This window comes from Centruroides vittatus, unplaced genomic scaffold (assembly GCF_030686945.1).
Source record: "Centruroides vittatus isolate TY-2023 unplaced genomic scaffold, ASM3068694v2 scaffold_861, whole genome shotgun sequence".
Taxonomy (NCBI): Eukaryota; Metazoa; Arthropoda; class Arachnida; order Scorpiones; family Buthidae; genus Centruroides; species Centruroides vittatus.
Window position 1 is genome coordinate 3553115 of NW_027122718.1, and position 21765 is coordinate 3574879.

A 21765-nucleotide genomic window follows, 5' to 3' on the forward strand; every position below is an offset into this window, starting at 1 on the left:
TAGAAAGATACAAGCTTTTAAACGAGTGTCCTACAATGTTTTATTTAACAATAACTGTAGAAATCAAATTTATTATTGCTCAACAATTATTATTTTCGGTTTTTCTACAGTAGTCAAGAACAAGTGATGTCATTGTTTAAGCTAAAGAAGAATAGTAGAAGAACCATTGGGAAAGAAAAGTTTGTTTAGCAAATTACTTCAGAAAGTATTGGATTCTATATGATTTTCCATTGCTAAAATAGGAGTTCCTACTGTTAGTATTAAATAAAATTTATTTCTTTCTTTTGTCCACCGTGCTTAAATAAATAAAAATGCTAAAAATAATGCTGTACAAAAATCATTCTTAATGCCAAACCATAAGTGTACTTAAGCCTTAGTGCAATCTGATTGTATCAAAGTGCCATGGAGATCAGTATTTCACAAGGATACAAGCAAGGAGAACCCACGAGCAAATTCCTTCAGAATGTGAAGAGTAACAAGCCTTGGGTAGCTCCTTGTTACATTAGCCTATATACATGATACATGTACTGTACATGTGTAGATGGTAGTGCTTTATCATGTGGCACACGATCACATGATAAGGCATATGGGGGGTGTGCTGGTCACTATTTTGCTCCTGAGCACATTTACAAAAATAACTAAATAAATAACTTCCAAATAGTAAGTGAAAAAAGCGAGTTTTCCTCAGAAAAAGCAAAAAAAGAGAGGAGCTATGAAAAAAAGCTAAAAAAGCAAGTCACTTTAAGCCCTGTAATAGGAGATTTCATACCATTGATAGCTCTGTCAACGTAAAGTTTCCAATAAAAAAATTTTGAGGGCAAAGTTTTTGATTGCAATGGGACCAAATTGGATTGAGTCAAGTCCTAATCAGAAAATCAAGTTTTGCTATCAATGCCCAGCAATATTTAAATGAATGTATATGACATCACATAATTCCTTTCATTTGAAAATACTATTCTCAAGCAGAACATCTTCAGACCAGACCAAGCAAGTTTCCATTATGCCAAAACTGTGCTGGATTACCTGTGATAAGAAAATATCACCTTTGTCAAGGACAACCCTGCAAAACTAACAAAATGTTTCATCCTTTTCTTCGTGCATGACTTCCTATGTAACTACATTAACAAAAGTAGTATATCTTCAGTACTTTTGTAATGAAAAGAATGCAAGGGACTTTCAATTCACTCTGTATATTAATAGTGTGGTCAAATTCTGGCTCTTGAGCCACATGCAGCTCTCACATGCCATCAACATGGCTCCTGTAAGATATCTGATCATTTTAAAGTAAAAGCAGAAATGAAATAAGCCTTACAAAATATGCATATGTAATTCAACTGTCATGGCTCTTAATGACATTGACTAAGATAACTAAGACTTAAAATTTATATGTATATCTGTGTTGGGTGGCCATCCAATGTACGTACATTAGTATTAGTAAGTTTGTTATATTGTTCCTGTATTAATAATATTTATGATATATAAAATGTTTTGTTAAATTATATAAATACATATGTAAGTATGAATGTATGTACAAAATTCATACCTTTTTCCACTGGGAGAATGCATACGTTCTCTTTTTTCTTGTTTTCCCCCAGACCAATCCGAATGTCGACTACTTCTCATGGAATATCTATCTTCTTCAAGATCATAAGGAATTCGTTGCATTTCATTGCCTAAAAAAATTATATATATATTTTTAAATGCTATGTAAAGTTAATGGTTATTTAAATTATCATGTTTCCTCAATTCTGAGTAAACCAAACTATGAGTTTGAAATTCAATTTTAAGTTATTTTTATGGAACAAAAAATTTTTAAATAATCAATTTTATTAAAATACACGATTGTTTGCCGTTCTCTCAATTGGTTGTATATTCCTTGAAACATAGCATAAAATTGCTAGTGAGAACTTATTACACAGGAACTCATTCTCATAAACATAAATCTTAGAATAAAAACTGGTTAAAAATCTTTTTAACCAGTTTTTTAAGATGCAAAAAAGTGCATCTTAGAATAAAATAAAAGTAATAAAAGTTAATTTACAAATTATGTAAAATAACATTGAAATTAAAATTTATGCTTTATAACAATATCAAAGAAATCTCCAAACATTTGATGCTACATTAAAAATTGAATTAGTATAAGATAATCCATTTTTTGAAAAACTTATATGAGTCAAGTTTAACCTTCTAAAGAGCAGGTGGGAGGCCAAAATGATCCCAATGTCAGTTTTTTTATGAATATTTAGCTAAAAATTTTTTAGCATTATCTTTTTTCTTTCTATCTGAATTTTATATTATTTTATACTGTATTTTAAGATTTTGTTCTAAAAACGTACAGCATTTAAAAAATATATATATATTTCAGAGTTGGGGTCACTAATTGATCCGACATCATCATTAATGGTATAATTTTTCAATGTTGTTTACTGCATATATTGGCGTTCCACGTTTATATGGGGACATCGACTTGGAAACTTAGAAAATGCAATTCATTTAATAACCAAAATGATTAATAAAATACTAAAAATAAAATTATTTTCAGTTTTAAAACAAGTAAAAACTACTTTGACTTAATCCGACTTCGAGGAACAATACGAATTTAAACGGACGAATCAATGACGAAAAGAAAACCTCAGTTGATTCGTCCGTTTAAACTCATATCATTCCTCGAAATCGGATTATATCAAAGTAGTTTTTACTTGTTTTAAAACTGAAAATAATATTATTTTTAGTATTTTATTAAGTATACCGATCCCATTGTTTTAATTATTGAATTTATATACAAAATGATTAAGTTCAAATGAACATCTATTAGTTCTAAATGTAACTCTATTGTATATTATTATTTCTTTATAATTTTTTAAGTATTTTATTTTATTTCCTAGTGTAAAATATTTTTCTTATGTATTATTAAATGTGTGTATAGCTAATTATTGTGTTTTATTTCACATCATAAGCAAATTAGAGCTTTTACTAGAGGAGTCATTACTGATCCTACACAGCCGTCCATGTTTCAAAATTTTACTTGGTCATTGGAAGGTTAAGATAGTTAAATAAATTAGTGACCTCCAACCCATCAGTGACCCCAACTTTTGCCTTTGGTCACCGTTCAGTACCCTGCCTCCAGTGCCCCTAGATTTACTCACCGCCCACAGGGGGGCGGTAACGCCCACTTTGAGAACCCCTGTATTAAATAATTAAGACAAATGTCTCTGATGATATTTACATATATATCATCAGATAATGCATATACACACATCACTGGGCCTTTACATGATGTTCAAAAGCACTTAGTTTTTACATATTTTAGTTTGTTTTTTCATTCATTAAAGCGATTTTTGTTATATTAGTATCTTAATGGAGAATTTTTTAATTATTATTAAAAGTTAATTTTTAAAAACAAACTATAAACTTCAAAATATGTTTTCACACACATAAATTTCAAGAAAAGTAATATTTCAATTCCAATAAATTTTAAAAATAAAATATTACATATTATTATTAAAAACTAGTAATAAAAATTTTAATTGCATATAAAATATTTTAAAAAGTAATTATATTATGAATTTTATTTAATAAATAAGACTGTTTATTACTCATAACAGGCAAGGAGCTTTCAACAATTCCACCATAACTTTCCCAACTATCTCGATGTGGTGCACGATTTCTGTTCCAACGATCTTCTAAAGGTAAATGTTCATCCATAGGGATATCTTGAACGTAACCTAAATTAAATAGAGTTTTTTAATCAATGATAAATACAAAATACGCAAAATATTGTACAGAAAGATTGTTATTTATTTGTGAAAATTAAAAAAAAATGTGATTTTCTGAAAATATCCTGTTCATAAGTGGAAACCTGTACTCAAAATACTTCTTTGAATAAACAAATAAAATATTTTAAAAATCGGAATGCATTTCGTTTTACAAAGTAGACAATAAATATAATATATTTCTGTATTTGAGAATTTTACATTAATTAATGAATAAGAAGCAATTTATACAAAGTTTTTCATAACATATATTGAAGTGGTACTAAATTTAAGTGCCACTTATTGTAATCATTTTGGGACTAGCCTATACCAATAACAATAACAGGTCGGTAACGTTTGTAGTGAAAGTAATTAGACTAAAATTAATAGAAATTTTAGTTTTATTGAATCAGATCATTTAAAAGCATGTTAAAAGAATTAAAAATAAATTTAATAATTAACATTGCCAAATAGTTGGATTTTATCAGACTGGATTTTAAGCCTACTTCAGAATCAAAGCAATTTGTCTAGAGGCAGGCATTTAAGCCACCATCTTGATACACGTAATAATTAGAAATCAATTTATTTTTAAATTTAATTTAGACTGAAAATCTGGAAGACAGTTGGCAATGTTAAAGTATCAGGTTGTGGTAATTCATATTCAAGGATATAGCCAGAAATTTCTGTATGTGGGTGACCTGCATGGCTGATGGCTCGAATAGACATAGGTTGGTAAGGCATCTCATTGTACGTCATATACAAGCCATATGTAAACCAATATAATTTACACAAGACAGTGCTAAATTAAAAAAGTAGAGATTGAACAAGAACAAGCATTGAATTCTATTCTTTACCTCATGGTTGTTCATATAACTTAGTACTTGAGTCTGTTTTTCTGTTTAATCCAGTGGTCAAGTGCTTGTGATATCCCCTTTTTACACTGTTTACTTTTAAACTTGACTGGAGTGGCAGTGGTTGCTTGCAGAGAGTGAGGGGCTGAAGAGCATTAGTTGGGAAATGCTACCTTTTGTAACTATATCCCTGTATACTTAATAATTAACTTAAAAGTCTCTCAATTATAATAATAATTATGTTAACAGTTCATACAGTGTTATTTGCTGACTATTGTTGGCAATATTTCATTAACAAAATGCTTATATTCATAATGTTCTCAAAACTTAAAACATCTGTACTGTATGTACTGTATGCCACAGCCAAGTATTCACAGATCAATGCTCAGATGCAAGCAGCTCTGCGAGTACTCAAAGTTCAATTTCTCTTGCAAATCATGTATTCATTTTTTCCTGCTGTAATTTCAATATTTAATCTGTTTTTCAAAATCTTGCATAAAAACTGACTATGAAAGTTTTACCTGTGCAGCAGCATTATATTGACTTATTTTTAGCTACTGAGCACAACATTCTAAAATTTCAAGTTTATCTTTGAAGGATAAATCTGCACTTTTATTTGAGTGTTCCATTATACAGTATTAATTAAGAGGTACTGTACAACAGTGGTTCTCAATCTTTTTGAAGTCGAGGAACACTAAACTTTCACATTGTCTTCTGCGGAACACTTACAATACATCAGCTTTAAAGCAGGGGTGGCAAACCTTTTTGAAATGAAGCGCACTCGGTCTAGTCAGTGGTGATATTCAGTAGGTTCGCACAGGTTCGCCCGAACCCGTTGTTAAAATTTTCAGTTTCCCGAACCTTGTTAAACACACGGAACATTTCTGGGGATTGTTTTTTTTTTTTTTTTTTAAATATATTAAAATATGCGTATTATACTCTGTAATACTACTAAACTAGAGCCTTATACCCCGTTCGCACCGAGCATTTCAATCTAGATTGTGAGCAAGGTCGGGGACTATGTCTTGGTGCGATCTCTCTCTCGACCGTTTCAATCTCGACCGAAACGAGGTTTAATCGCGATCGATTCAAGAGAGTTCTTGAAAGTAGATCCAGTCATAAGAGAGATCCCAGAATGCCACGCGCGCGAGATAATACAAGATGGCTGTGGAACACGTGTCGGGTTATGGACAGCGAAAGAAAAAGGACGATGTATCTCGAGAGATGATGACATCTGTCTATAACCAGGAGTACCATTTTGCGGTGAAGAATTTCTCTGCCTAAAAAAAAAAAAAAAAGGTTGACAGCACTAAAATACTATTGTTACCTGGTCTTCACCCAGGGCTCGTTAAGTTCCAAATACGCCACTGATTGTTAGATATATCGCAAGAAAAGGTATTGTATTTATTTCTAGCTAAAACTTCCATTTCGTTTGTCGATGATTGTCAGGGAAAAATTTTCTGCTAGCGAACCCCTTGTTAAATATTTCGAATATCACCACTGGGTCTAGTAGATGATGACATTGGCATTTGCTAATCACATTCCCTTACAAAAATTATTTTACATTGTATTGATTTTTCTTTTGCAACAATTTTTAACTGTATATTTGTTTTTTTGTGGAACTTTTTGAAGTGGCTTCACAAAGCACCCGTGATCCGTGGACCACGGATTGAGAACCACTGCTGTACAATATGGTGCTATACTTTGTGATCTTCACTATGGTTTAGTTTGTCTTCAACAACAGTAAACAATTAGTCTATAAATGAAGTAACAAGAAACTGAAATTAAACAACAGTACTGTATATAATACTGAATGCAAGGTTGAAACAAATGTTTAACATATTAAGATTAATCATCATTTATGATTAAGTGATTTCATTTACATTGATTCTGATCATTCTGCTAAGATTTTTATTGGAACAACATAGCTTGTAACCACTATTAACTGTCTAAATAAATTCAAACTTATCAATTTTATTATTTATTTAATTTAATTTATATTTATTTATGTTATTTAATTTATGTTTTGGAACATGTTTATTGTGATAATGCTAAATGAGTGATAACAATATCTGCAATTACAATAAATGACACCAAATGACATTAAATTAATAAATTAAATCATAGATCTAATATTTAGTTTTCTTAATATTCTATTATACAGGATGTAACAGAAATGCATGAAAAGAAAGGGAGGTGTTGGAGAGAGAGGTCAATTTTGAGTCGAAAATTCTAATGCTGTTTTTTGACTTGAAGTGTTCTTTTTGAGTTATGAGCAATTAAAAACTTTGACATCATTTTCTGTTTAAAGAAAACAATATCTGACATATGAATATATCAGTTGATAATTGCATGTTAGTTTGATACACCTTCATTTATTATCTGCAATATTAATTTATTATTTGAATTTTGACCCTTTTTTGTAACAATACAAACTTTTATAATTAAATGATTTGTTACTTTCAAATAAATCAATAATGTTCAGTAGCTTACTAATGAATAATACATCCTTTATAGCCTATATTGTTACATAAAAAGGGTCAAAATTTAATTAATAAATTAATATTGCAGATAATAAATGAATGGCATCAAACTTACATGCAATTATCAACAGATATTTTCATATATCAGATGTCATTTTCACTAAACAGAAAATGATGCCATATTTATTCACCTTTAACTAAAAAAAACACTTCAAATAAAAAATGGCAAAAAAAAACAATTCAAAATTAACCTTTAAATATTCTACACACAATTCTGTTACAGCCTGCATTTAACATGTTTTTAACATATTCTTTTGTGACATTTGCTTTTAAATTTTTTAGATTTTAAAAGTAACTTGTTAATAAAATATTTAATGCTTCAATTTTGTAGTAACTGTTCCATATAAATTTTATCAAGAAATCACTTTATTTTGCTTTAAGTTACTAGTAGTGAATCATACTATTATAAATTGCATTTGATATTTAATAAATATTTGAAAAATTCCAATTAATTTTAATTATTAAAGAAAAATAAAGATACAAATTATACAATAAAAAAATTAAGAATATATTTACTATCTAATCTGTTATTCATTGAATGAATGTCTTTTCCAATATAATTTCCATAACGATCAAGTGATTGGCTCATTTCTCTGCGATATCTTGAATCTCTGTACTGTTCCGGACTATAAGCAATATTTCTACAAACATCCGTTCCACGTTCACTCCTTATATTATACCTATCTTCTAAATACCCTCCATCACCCATTCCTTTATTTCCATACATGTATTCATGTTCTCTCCCTCCAGAAACATCTCTATCATATCTTCGGCTTCTTACAAGAGGAGGCACTGACATTTCTACACCTCGAATCATTGAATGACCGTGATAAGGAGATTGTGATCTTTAAAAAGATGAAAATATTTTCTTACTACATTATAATATGTTATCCTATAAGCAATTTATAGAACTATTAATAACTTTCTAACCTAGTAGGTGAGGACACTTTTAATTTTTCAGATCTATTTTCGTCTCTTATACCAGTTCGACTTTTATCTCTTTCCCTCTTTCGACCTCTTTCGACACCTCTTTCTTTTTCTGGTCGATCTGATGAAGTAGTAAGATGATGTCTTGTATCCGGTTGTGTTCTTGAATCTTGGATACGATGAGTTGTTTTTCCATAAACCATTTTGTTTTGCTAAATTAATAATACTGTACATTAAAAAAAAGAAATGCTAGTTAACAAAATAAATCAACAATTACAAGAATATTTTTGAAATTAAATTGTCTACAGTAGCAGCCGTAAAAATTGCATCACCTATATTATATATCAAAAAACATCCAACAGATGTATAAATTAGCATATTTAAGCTATAACTGCAAATTATAATGATAACATATGTAGTACAGAGAAGAATAAACTGAAAATACCATTAATTCATGTGCCTTTATGTTCTTATTTTATACAGTTTATTATATAAATGTCTACTAGGACAGATTGTATTAATAGGACCTATTGTACCGGTGTTCGGTTTCTGCAACCGAGGAAAACTTATTCAGAGAAAACAAACAATCTTTATTGTTCACCTGGTATTTCACAGGTAAAATAGTGAATCATACTATTATAAATTGTATTGTAAAATTTGTAAAAAAATTGTAAAATTTACAATTTTACAATTGTGTCTTTGATTTTATCTCCCTATACCCCTCAATTAAAATACAACCATGCTTCTGTGCACTCAGGGATCTGTTACTAAGCCACGAAGGGGCAGGTAAGCATTGTAAGCATGTATTAGAGCTAACGCACCTCTTATGCTATACCTCATTCTTCCGCTTCAACAACTCTATGTATTTACAAAAACGGAGTGTACCTATGGGACTTGTGCGAATTAGTTATTTGACAATTGGAGCAAAAGGTCATACCTCTATTCCTACCCAACATCCTAGTTTATAAAAGGTACGTAGATGACATCTGCATTCTTTGGAAGACTGAGCCCAATGTAAATGATTTCATGGACTACATGAACAACAACCCATATGGTTTTACTGTCAAACTAGAGCAGAAGAGTGACACAAATGCATATTTCCTAGATGTCAACTTTCACCTTGACGCAGACAGAGGGCAAACCAGTATACATTACAAACCTTGCTACATACCAATATTTATTCTGTCGAACTCTGCAGACCCTTTTTCTTACAAGATCTCTGCATTCTGTGCGCTAACTAGAAGGGCATACACGCACCACACTAGATGGGAAGATACTGTGGCAGAACTAAAGTGCATTGAAAACATAGCGGTAAAGCGTGGGTATGGTCAAAGCATGATACATAATTTATCGTGCAGGTACGCCAACCTACTAACGGCACACCACACACGCAGCACACAGGTAGACACCCATAATCATAGTAGCAACCAATCACGCACAATGGTGCAATACAACCAACACCTAAGTTTCATTTATAAAGAAATTGCTAACTGTAAAGGCACAAAGATCACATATAAGAGATCTAACACAATATATGGGCTGTTATGCAATGGCAAAGAGGACAGAGGAAAGTCGAGCACCTGGTGTCTATATGGTTCCTCTCAGAGACTACAGATTCCAGCGAGATCTAGTATACATCAAATCCACAATGTATACTAGATCTCACTGGTATACAGCACTCACTAAGCAAAAGAATACAGGAACACGGGTATGATATTGCCAACCAAAGGCATACCACTGTCCTAGCTGCCTATGCCACAGACCCCGAAATACAAGCCAACTTCCATAGGGCCAAATTGGTAAAAATGTCAGATCAGGTTCAACACCTTCACAACCTTGAAGCGTTGAAAATATACAAAGCCGGCCTGACCGGCAACTGTATTAATGCAAAAGATGCCGCCAATATTTCATATGCACGGAGGTGGTGCTATGAGAAAAACGCGTAAACAACACTAGCATGTTGCTAATGTTTCTACACCAGCAAATACATCGTATTATTTATTTGTGGGGATGCAACAATATTTTTATCACTTCAGTAGCATGTACAACAGAAATTTTTAAATAATTTGGAATTTCAAATAATTTTAAACACGTTTGAATTCCAGTTTCAAATTTTATACTGGTCAATAGCCTGACGAAGACCAACGTTTTTGGTCGAAAACGTTAGTTTTTATCTAAAGCTATTTGTACTGGGATATAAAAAAAGTTTTTAGTGTGTTGATTTATCCTTCCCAGGGATTCTGCAAGAAGTTGGTATTATGTTCAAAAATGTATATATAATTTATTTGTTATTATACTCAATGTTATAAATGTTATACTCAATGTTATAAATGAGTTATTTGAAAAATGAAATGGTTACAGAAATTTTGTTATAATAAAATTTTTCTAAATTTCAATCAGATAATATAATCATCAAGTAACATGATAAACCATTATTTTTGTTATCAACCCTTACTGATTAACATAAGCATTTACTCATAAACAATCAACCATGAATAAAAAATATGGCATTTAGCAATGAAGATAAAAAAAACTGTCAAAAATGGCACAAGATTAAGCTATAACAAAATTTTAATTATTTAAATGATAAAATTTAATGAAAAAATAATTTCAACATCATTTGAGATTTAAAAAAGACTAATTAAATATTGTCGTTAATTTTTTATTTAACTGAAAATTTTCCAATCTTTAAATAAAATTGAATGTTAAAAAATGAAATAAAATAACATTAATAGGAGTTAAGAATATTTGTAATAAATTCAGAAAGATGTAATACCAGTAAGTTAAAAGTCAGAAATTATAGCTGGAGATTTGTTTAAATAATAACAATATATTCAAAATTTAAACAATTATCTTATAAAAAAGGAACATTAACCTAGATGAAATTATCATCTAACAAAAATAATTTTAATGACAATTTTTAACTTATCAATATGATATATTTTGTTTTTTTAATATTGAAAATAACTACCTCCTCATTATTCCAGTATTCATTTACATTATTAGATCTGTATTTAGTTGTATTTTTAAAGTCCTTATTATTTCCTTTTGTTTTTCTAATTTCAGGAGATGGTACTCTTTGGACTGGTTCTTTTTTATTATTGTAGTTTTCGGAGAGTATCGCATCTCTAGTAGATTTACATCTGGTTAGAGATTCGCTTCTAGAATTCTTTTTCCGCTGAACGTCGTCAACTATTCTTTTTCTTTCGTGTTCTCTCGAATCTTTATCTTTCACTGGTGAAACAGAACGTCGTCTTTGCTCGGTGATATTCCTATTATTTGAATCGCTGGGAAATGATTTTCTATCTGATTTATACATTGCAGGTTCTTCTAATTTTTCTTTGACTGGAATAGAATCTCTATGACTAGACAGATCTCTTTTTTTTACAGGCTGTTTCTTTCTTTCATTAATGTGTCGCAATGGTGAATGTTTATTATAGTTGTCGTCGGCGGAAAATTTTTGTTCGGATCCGTGCCAAAGTGAATCTTTAGATACTGGTCTTTTTTCGGATGATTTATCTCCTTCGGGTGAAGAACCAAAAGTCCTTCTACTTTCGTGTGAAGACATATTTGAAGATTTAGTAGGATGAGCTCTACTTGGAATAGAATGTACAGATGATTCACTAGACTTTGATTGAATTTTATCATTATTTACTGGTATTTTATGCTTCTTTGGATATTGAAAATATGGTGCTACAGCACTTCTATTAGGACTGCTTAAAGGTGGAGGAGTTGGAGCATGTGTACCTCTATAATTTGCCTAGAAAGAGTAATTAAAATATGATATTAAAAAGATACAGATAATAAATTAAGAATTTTAACAATAATAATTAATACTTGAGACAATGTATTTTTCAAATACTTTATATAATAATATTTAAAAAAAGCTTTACGATTTTGTATCAAATTTTATTGAAAAGTATATATATTTTTTGCTTAATCCAGTATACTAGAGAATTTGAAGAAATATACTTTTCAAATAAACTTTTTCTTATTATAGCCCAATAATTTGGCAGATTGTCTGACTTTAATCAAAAATCAGGTTTGTAGAGTTGTTGTTTATATAAAGTAAATTTATTTAAAGCTATTTAGATTAATGTTTTGATTTGAATTGATATAAAGAAATCAATCTAGATATACCAAAACAAATTTTATAATGCTATCACTTTTTCAGTTTTATTAATTGATGTTTTCAACTAAAATATATCTGTGATGTGAATGAATGTCTCTTTAATCCGAATAAATAAATCCGGTAGACTTCCTCACAGCTATCAGGTTAGGTACTCCTTTATAAGGAGTAGTTAACCGGAAGTCTACCAGATTTATTTATTTGGATTAAAGACACATTCATTCACATTACGTATATACAGCTACCACATCTGACATTGAGTAAAATATATCTGTTTAGATATACAAAATTTCTGTAATCTTATTTATGTTATTTTTCAAATTTACAGGGTGTTTCCCTCAAATCTTCATAGTTTTAAACTCTTCTGTATGTTCCATTTGTGCAGTTATATGAAATGTATTAGAAAATGTTGGTCAATACTCCAAGTTTCATGTGCATATGCCTGAAAGGGCTATCATTGCCACTCAGTCCAGACTGCTGGATTAATCAAAGCAGCTCGTTCCTTGACTTGTCTAATCATCTAATCACCTGATATCTTGATTCTTTAGACTTTTCTCTTTGGGATATGTCAAAGATTGTATGTGTGCTACAAAGGTGCCAGACATGAGAGCCATGTGTGTCATGAGAGCCACTAGAATCATGGATGTGATTAACAGTGTGACTTCTGACATGTTAGCCCAGACACAGGCTAAAATCAAGTACAGACTGGATATCATAATTCCCAAATCAGAAGCACATGTGGAAATATACTGATTTAATGTAAGTAACTTTTTCAGATGCATTTTCTATTATTTCAAAATTAATCATCAGAACTAAGAAGATTTGAGGAAAATAATCTGTACATATTTTGTTCATATAAATATTATTATTCACAGGACTCACATAAATATTATTATTTTATGTATGTGAAGAACAACTTTTCAATGTAATAGTTTTAAATAATGCAATAGTAGGAAAAATTTAATTTTGGATAAAATATGAATTATTTGTTTATAGAACCAACAAAAATTAAATTTTTTAAATATTAAATACAGATTAATATTGATTTAATGTCTATTTAATAAACATAAATAAAATGGAAAATTAAAAAAAAAAAATAAATTTTGATAACTTTAATAATGAAATATTTCAATTAAAATAAATACTACTGAATTAATTTCTTGTGCTAATCTATAACAGCATCACTATTCTTTTTATACAATTCGTAATAAAAAATTTGGAATTATAAAGTTCAATTAAATTTCAAGAGATATAAAAAAATTTGTTTTATATTTAAAGTTCTAATCGAGTGAAAAGAGTTTCATGTTAATTATTAAGTATGAGTATCATGTTAATAGAAAATAATTAAGCTTACAGAGAATATATTAAATTTACATTGTTTCATTTGTAAATATTTGATAAAAAAGGTTTGGATTTATACAGTAAAAAGCTATTTATATTTTGTTTGAACACCTTGTAGTTTTCATATAGTTTAAATTCATCTTGATAATGATTCTATAAATGTTTTTGCATATATTGATGTTCAAGAATTCAGTGTGACTTATTTAAACTCATTTTTATTTATTTCATGTTAATGACTGGCAAACTCCTTGATGCACATCATAAATTTCGATAAAATAAATGAATCTACTAAATATTCACATAAGAGTCTTGATTTAAATTTATTTCTCATAAAAATGACCTTATTGCTCAATTCTATAACATAATGTATGTCAACCTGTTCATAATCTAGTCAGATCTAAATTGATTCTAAAATACTGGAAAAAATCAATATTTCCAGAAACTAATTCAAGTAATAGTATTCTTATAAATGTTTTTACTCATTCATTCACATTTGTTTTGGTATACTCTGAAATATTTTTTATTATAAATTGAAAATTTATTGAGCATTAAACACAAGACTGTGTTATTTATTAAACACTTGACTTTTTCCACCTTTATTTAGTTGATACGGATACTTTCACCTGTTTCGGGCATTTTGCCTCTCTTCAGTCAATGTTAATTTCTTGAACTCGAGGGCGCACGTGTACAGCACAAGTTCGAATGTTAAAATGACTGACAACTGTATAAAATCCACGTACAATTTGAAATAAACGTAATAAATCCCTTATCTTCTTATCGAACGCAATGAATATACTGACGAACTTCATTCTAGTTTCATCTTGATACAACACAAATTCGAGAAACACTTTTATTACATCTTGTGTTGTATCAAGATGAAACTAGAATGAAGTTCATCAGTATATTCATTGCGTTCGATAAGAAGATAAGGGATTTATTACGTTTATTTCAAATTGTACGTGGATTTTATACAGTTGTCAGTCATTTTAACATTCGAACTTGTGCTGTACACGTGCACCCTCGAGTTCAAGGAATTAACATTGACTGAAGAGGGGCAAAATGCCCGAAACAGGTGAAAGTATCCATATAAACTAAATAAAGGTGGAAAAAGTCAAGTGTTTAATAAATAACACAGTCTTGTGTTTAATGCTCAATATACAGTAAAGCACGGTTTCAAAGACAGATAAAAACAGTGGAAAATTTATTATAATTTGTACTTACTTCATCTTTTGAAATTAAATCTCTTCTTTTTTTATGTCTCTTACTTCTTGATCTAATACCTTTATTTTCTAAACTTGAATTTAACGTCCTACAAATAAAAATTACTCATTAATTAACATATTTCAGTACAATATCATTTTGTTAATTTAAAATTTTATAAGTTTTACTAAATTCCACAACTTTTATAGCAGCTCAAATCAATTTGAGAGCAAGATTTTTGGCTATTATATATCGAAAACTGCCTCTTTTTAAAATAAATTTTCAAAAAGTTCGACATATTTATGATTTAATGAAGAATCATTTATAATGTTACAATGTTATATGTTAAACAATTAAAATTTTACAATAAAACTAAATAAAATACGATTTAAATAGAAAATTTTCAGAACTTTGTGTTTCTAAAATTACCTATAATACTTTTTATATTACTTACATATACAATATGATTACTGATAATGAAAATAAAAAGTAAAAAATTAAATATAAGATTTATAAACCAAAAATATGAATATAACAACAACAAATAACAATAATAAATAAAACAAGACAAACAATATGCAAGATTTTAAATCAGAAATTAAAATTATAAGAATGATCAACGAGTAGAACATTGAAAGTTCAATAACTATTAAATATTTATGATAATAGATTGTAAAAAGTTTTTAATTTCCCTAAAGAGAAGCAGAAGTCAAAAATCGATTAACACAACAGGAAAAGTCTACAATAAGCATTATGACAAGTAATAGACTCATCCTCTCCCAGTAAACACAGGCAAAGTGCATTCATAAACAGGATGAGTTACTCAACTGTACTACTTATCCATACACTAATTAAGTAACTTTTTATTATTTTATCAATAAAAAATGAAACAAACTAATAATATATATTGTAAATCACTTGTGTCAGAAACAATAGATTATAAAGTATTAGCTACAATAATTTGTAAAAAGTTGAAATTACATGAATAAACTTTAGATCAAATTTAGGTAGGACTTTCTTAAACCAAACACTATACTTTGCTTCACACAAAAGTTCACTTAAAAACATAAAAGTCATTACAATATGTCCATTCTCACATCACAACAACAACAGTTTTTGATGTTCTTGTAATGTGAGAATGGATGAATTGGTAAAACATTTTACGTATCTTTAAGTAAACTTTTAAACAAATTCATTATCCAGGTTTTAAGTAATTAATCAAGGACTATAGTTTATTATAATTTTAAATAAAGTGCCATATTCCTAATTTTCATATTTATAATAACAAAAAGAAACTTTAATGTTAAAACAATATAGTTCTTAAAAATAATAAAATAAGTCACTATTTTACATTCTATTACAAATAACTGTTAAAAATAAGTGATAAAAAATTATAAATATCGTAACTATATATTAAAAATAACAATATTTAAAGCACTACAGGTAGTCCCTCACTTACAACAGAGTTCCATTCCAAGATTGCTATCATAAAATCAAATTAGTTGCAAATCAAACATCAAAAATAATTGCAATAATGGGCACAATTCCAAAGGTTGTGCAAAGCCTATAGTCATATATACATGTACTGTACATATAATCAGGTACTGTGTGTACATACCATAACTGATAGCTGCTGTATGTATCATATAGCAATGCTATTTAGATATATTACACTTCAAACCAACATTTAATATTTTAATTAATATGATATTTTATTTACAAAATTAACAAAAATACAGATAATCAACAAAGTTCAAAGGAATCAAAAATCATATTATAGTACTATTGTTTGCTTTGTGGTCTTAATTTTTTTTATTGTCAACTTTTATTTATTTAATTTATTATTAATTCACTTTATTATAAAATTGAAATTAGAACGATAATCTTGAAGCAGTTTTGTAGAAAGCTACATTTTTTATTTTTCAATACTAATGGCACCAACCAAAATTATAATGAGCAACTATTTATTGTGACATTGTCATAATGCCAGGCTGCAATTTTTAATCACATTCTTAATTTATTCAATTTAAAATATATATTCTCCATCTCAAATTAGTAGTGTCTTGCCCCTGTACATCATACTTTTCCTGATAACAACAGTGTCATGCCAGTCATCTATGTAACTCCTTTCAGGGAAAAATTTTTGAATTGAAATCATGTGACTTCTGGTCTATACCAGAAGTTCATGTATAGTTAAGAAGAATGCAATCATTTCAAATTTATATATACATTCTTGAAAGATCAGCATCATCAAGACTTGGCATCTTTTTCAAATTTTCTATTATTTTAAGGGTTTTATAAAATACTGAATATTTGCAATGAATGATGTCAAAAATAAATAATGATATTAATTCTCTTTTAAATAAGATTTGTCTTCACATTAAAACATAAAAAGCATATAGCACAAACATATTAATACAGTTTTTTTTTTTTTTTAAATTTCAACTGTAAGGTATTTAGACAAGTTTAGGTGCCATTAACCTATCCCGTGTAATTCCCGACACATATCGAGGTTGTGACCTTTGACCCGCAGGGTTAAACCCGATATATCTCGTTACAGTATCGATACGTTTTTGATACTAGACGTTGCTATGCATCATAATTTTTATATTAAAATGAACTTTCATTTTATATTTTTCAATATATTTATTTTGTTTGCGCAAAATAAAAAAAAAATTGTTAACGATACAGTAGCCACAATTGTTATTAAAAAGAAATTTTTTCATTAGGTTTAACAGTGACAAAAATTCGACATGGTGGCCACATGCAATGGAGAAAAATTTCAACATGGGATAGCTTTTCATTTTGTTCAAGTTTTTTTTCCCCCCATTTTAATTGTTATTCATTTCTAAAATCTAAATTTTCTAATTATTTTGTTCTTTTTCAGAATGATATAATTTTTGCAACATTCTAACAATAAAAAACATTGAAATTAGGAATTTTGTTTTATATTTTTTGTTTTTTTATATTATAATTATTATTAATTTAAAAAAATAGGCAGTGAAATGAATTAAAAGCATAAAAAAATTGTAAAGTATTTTCAACAGAAAATATATTTTACTTCTAAGCTAGCATCATTGTTCGTTTATGACATGACAAATTTTGAAAGATGCCATGTTCTTTCAAGAATTTTACTTTATAAAAGTTTTTAAAACAGAAATTTATAATTATTTATCTCATATAATTAAGAATAGTAAACAATATTTTATGCTATTTAAAAATTTTTTAGATACTTTTGTCTTGACTTTCGTCCGTCGCTCGGACTAGGAGTTCTCGGTCCTTTAGATCTATTCAATGAACTGGAATCTTCTTCGTTACCGTGATAATCATTCCTTTTATTGTTTCCATCACCATGGTTACCAGAATGTTTTGGAGAAAATGATTTTAATTCACTTTTATCTTTTTGTCGTCTTCTGTTTTGTGATTCGGGGCTTGAATTCGATACATGACTTGTATGAAGTCTGCTACCTCTATTTACAGATTGTTCTTTTTCTTTGAATTTCATATTACTTTTTATATCATGATACTTATCTCCTGTATTTTCTCTGTTTGATTGTTTTTTAGTCCTTACTGGAGTTGATGATTCACTGGAAGAGGATGACGAGGAAGAACTATCATCACTATCACCGCTACTGCTACTGGAAGAATCGCTGCTACTACTTTCACTATCGCTATCGCTACTACTGCTACTGCTTCCACTAACAGATACCTATTAATTGAAACAAAAATAAAAATATTATTATATATAAATACAATCGCAAGTATTTTTAAGTTATATTAAAAAATTCCTAAATCAAAACTATTCACAATAATTGCAACATACTTGACTAATTTTATAAATTGAATCATATTCACTTATATCAAAAATAAAAATGTTATTAATATTTATAAAAAAGGGGGGCGTGGCTAGACAGTGGGAGCTGTTGGTGACCTTTGCTTTGTGGTTCAACAAATGTTAAGAAACTACTGCATTTCTCTAATCTTATTAACCTAAAATTACTAAAACTGTATAGAAATCATTCTCGAAGAAATATTAACAATTAATGAATATGCAGCGTTCACCAGCTAAACGAGGTAGACCTCCGCTTAACAGAACCAAACCGGAAAGTAAAAAGTCTCAACCAGGTGCATCTAACTCCAAACTTATAATGGATTTTAATTTATTAATGGATAAAGAATCACAAGAACCATCCTTAGAAATCAACAACCAACATATGGATACAACTTCACAAAGACTACAGAATTCACCAGGTGAGTCCAATATAATCCATCCATCATCTTCGACAAATTCGAATGACACTCTAACAACAGATCTATGGTACAAAATTTCGGAACTTATTAATACTTCTAATAATAAACTATCTACCCAAATGGAATCTATAAAAGAAGATCTGAATCTAATCCATGAAACTATATGTGAGAATAAAATACAATTTCAAAGAATGGACAGTCAAATTGAAAATCTAAAACTACTGTGGCCATGCACCTTAGTTTGTATATTGTAATATATATTATTCTTAGTATTTATTCCATTTTCTTCCTCTTCGTTAGTTCTTTTGTCTATCTTTTCCTAGAAACTTCTGTCTTCCCTAACCCTTCCTTGCTCAAATGGTGGTGACCTAATTAAAAGACAAAGAAAAGGTGGTAGCCTGAGGCCCTAGTGAGGGACAAGAGCTCACTTTTGACTGGGACGTCGAAGAGATAGGACATATTGCGAAGACCTCCAGGTCGTTCTGGCATCGACTGGAGGACAAAGGGGACGATAAGCCTAAGCAAGCGTTCGAGAGGACTCTGAAATATATCCCGATATAGGAACCTCGAGAAGCGTATTGAGAGGATCGGAGAGACGTCCACAATTAATAACGCAGAAAGTTAATATTCAAGCATTCGCCACCATCACCCCAAGATCGTCGACACTTTGGGTACCCATTCTTTTCTATCATATATCCAACTATCCTATTGTCTATCCTTTCTTCTCTATCCTTTTTATTTGTATAAGTAGTTTTAAGTATTTAGTCTTAGTTCTTTATTTTTGTAACACGCTAAATATTCCTTTGTCGCGAGGTTACTTAACAATTCTGCCCGAACATCTGCCGGAATTATATGTATAAGGGATTAATAGTGAAAGAACGAGGAGTGTCGGAATTGTAAAAGAATCCTGTAAAGTAAAATAAACACGGGTGACGAGAACATATTTGTGTGTTATATTCTCTTTGTGAATCACTCACCACGTGCACTTACTACACTACAAATCGACAACCTAAAATCAGGAAAGGAACTGATACAGTATAAAATGGATACCCTGATCAACGACCATCACTATAATAATATAATAATATATAATTATCCCATGTCAAATAGTATCTCCAAATCAGAAATTCTTAAATTTATTAACTCTTCATTAAACCTGCACAATGTACAGTACTCCAGGAAGATATTCTTGATAGAACTCAATTAACCAAATCAACGAATCCTGTTATCAGATTATCACTTAGTAATAAACAGACCTGTGATCAGATTTTTAATTCCTTCATATCAAAGAAACAACAAAAATTATTGGAAAACTGGGGAAACATCCAGATCGCATCAGACCTTACTAAGGACTCACGTAAAAGAAGAAAAAACTTATTACCGATATATTTCGAATTAAGAAAACAAAATCATTCAGTCAAACTACGTAACGATATTCTACAAATAGACCGAGATAGAATAACTTTTAATATCGATACGGGAAAACTGGTTTATGCGGATACTTTTCTACCTTTTTCAACCTTACCAGAATCAGCAAGTTGATATACATTACAAAATAAATCTCATCAGGAAAAAGTTATCAAAAATATACACCCAACTACTGTCATCAATTGGAATAGTCAAAGCTTAAAGAATAAAATAACATCACTAAATCTCCTCCAATTAAAATATGACCCTGATATAATTGGAATAACTGAAACATGGATTATACTGGATCTGTTCTATAATTCTACTTTCTTCAATAACTATACAACAATTACAGTCCCAGCACATAAACCTTCCGGACCTGGTCGTCCAAGTGGTGGATTGTGTACCTTATTAAAAAAACATCTCTGTAAAATACAACAAACCAAAAAACCTGACAACTATATATTACTCCTACTTTCAATGAATAAACCAATATTAGGCAACAAAGATTATCGACAAATAGTAATGATCACCTATATTCCACCCAACTGTCTGACAAAACTTAATGAAATATTTAAAATAATCGAACATTGGCAACATTTAACTCCATATATCCTTTTACTGGGAGATTTTAATGCAAGAATCGCTGAAATGACAGATTCATATTATAACGGTCCTAATTATCAAATACAAAATATCAGACGATCCAAAGATAATACTAGGCTACTAATAAACTAGGAATAAACTTAATAAAAATAATAAAAGACCATAAACTGTACATTTTAAATGAACGTCTCAAACCTGATTATCCAGCCGAATTTACTCGTATTGAATATAATGGCAAATCCACCATAGACTTAACAATATGTTCTGAATACATGTTAGATTGTTGTCTAGATTTCGCCATAACTACGCAAGACACATCGGACCACTTTCCAACCATATCAAAATTCCTATTATTCTCAGAAAATTCATCAACTAAGGAGTGCAATAAACAAACGAGAATCTACTACAAAATGTCGAAATATTCCAATGAAATCGAACATAGATTCAACAATATTCCAGAAATAACCAATTTGAATTCTGATATAATATATAACCAAATAATTCAGATAATGAACGATTATATTCAAATTAAAAACGATAAAAGAACCATTCAGAACAAATTTAAAAAACCATGGTTTGACAAAGATTGCTACAAGATGAAAAAGATGAAGCAAACAAGTTTAAAAACATTCCGTGAAAACGTGAAAACTCAAATAATTTAAATTTCAATAACTACAGAAAGCTCAAGCAAACCTACAATAACCTAATTAAAGCAAAAAAGAAAAATTATCTTTCTAAACTTGAAACAACACTACTAA

General features: G+C 29.3%; 1 protein-coding gene across 3 annotated transcripts in view; it reads right to left on the minus strand.

The window, feature by feature from the left end:
• Window positions 1–21765, minus strand: part of LOC136990050 (zinc finger CCCH domain-containing protein 13-like) — a 79141-nt gene that overhangs the window by 25920 nt on the left and 31456 nt on the right. For all 3 annotated transcript variants that reach the window (XM_067288389.1, XM_067288390.1, XM_067288388.1), the window contains exons 7-13: window positions 17977–18452; window positions 14765–14852; window positions 11045–11833; window positions 8077–8285; window positions 7663–7991; window positions 3597–3725; window positions 1544–1673 (exon numbers count right to left, since the gene is read on the minus strand). In XM_067288389.1, coding sequence (XP_067144490.1) covers window positions 1544–1673; window positions 3597–3725; window positions 7663–7991; window positions 8077–8285; window positions 11045–11833; window positions 14765–14852; window positions 17977–18452 — 2150 coding nt within the window. The remainder of the gene's footprint in view (window positions 1–1543; window positions 1674–3596; window positions 3726–7662; window positions 7992–8076; window positions 8286–11044; window positions 11834–14764; window positions 14853–17976; window positions 18453–21765) is intronic.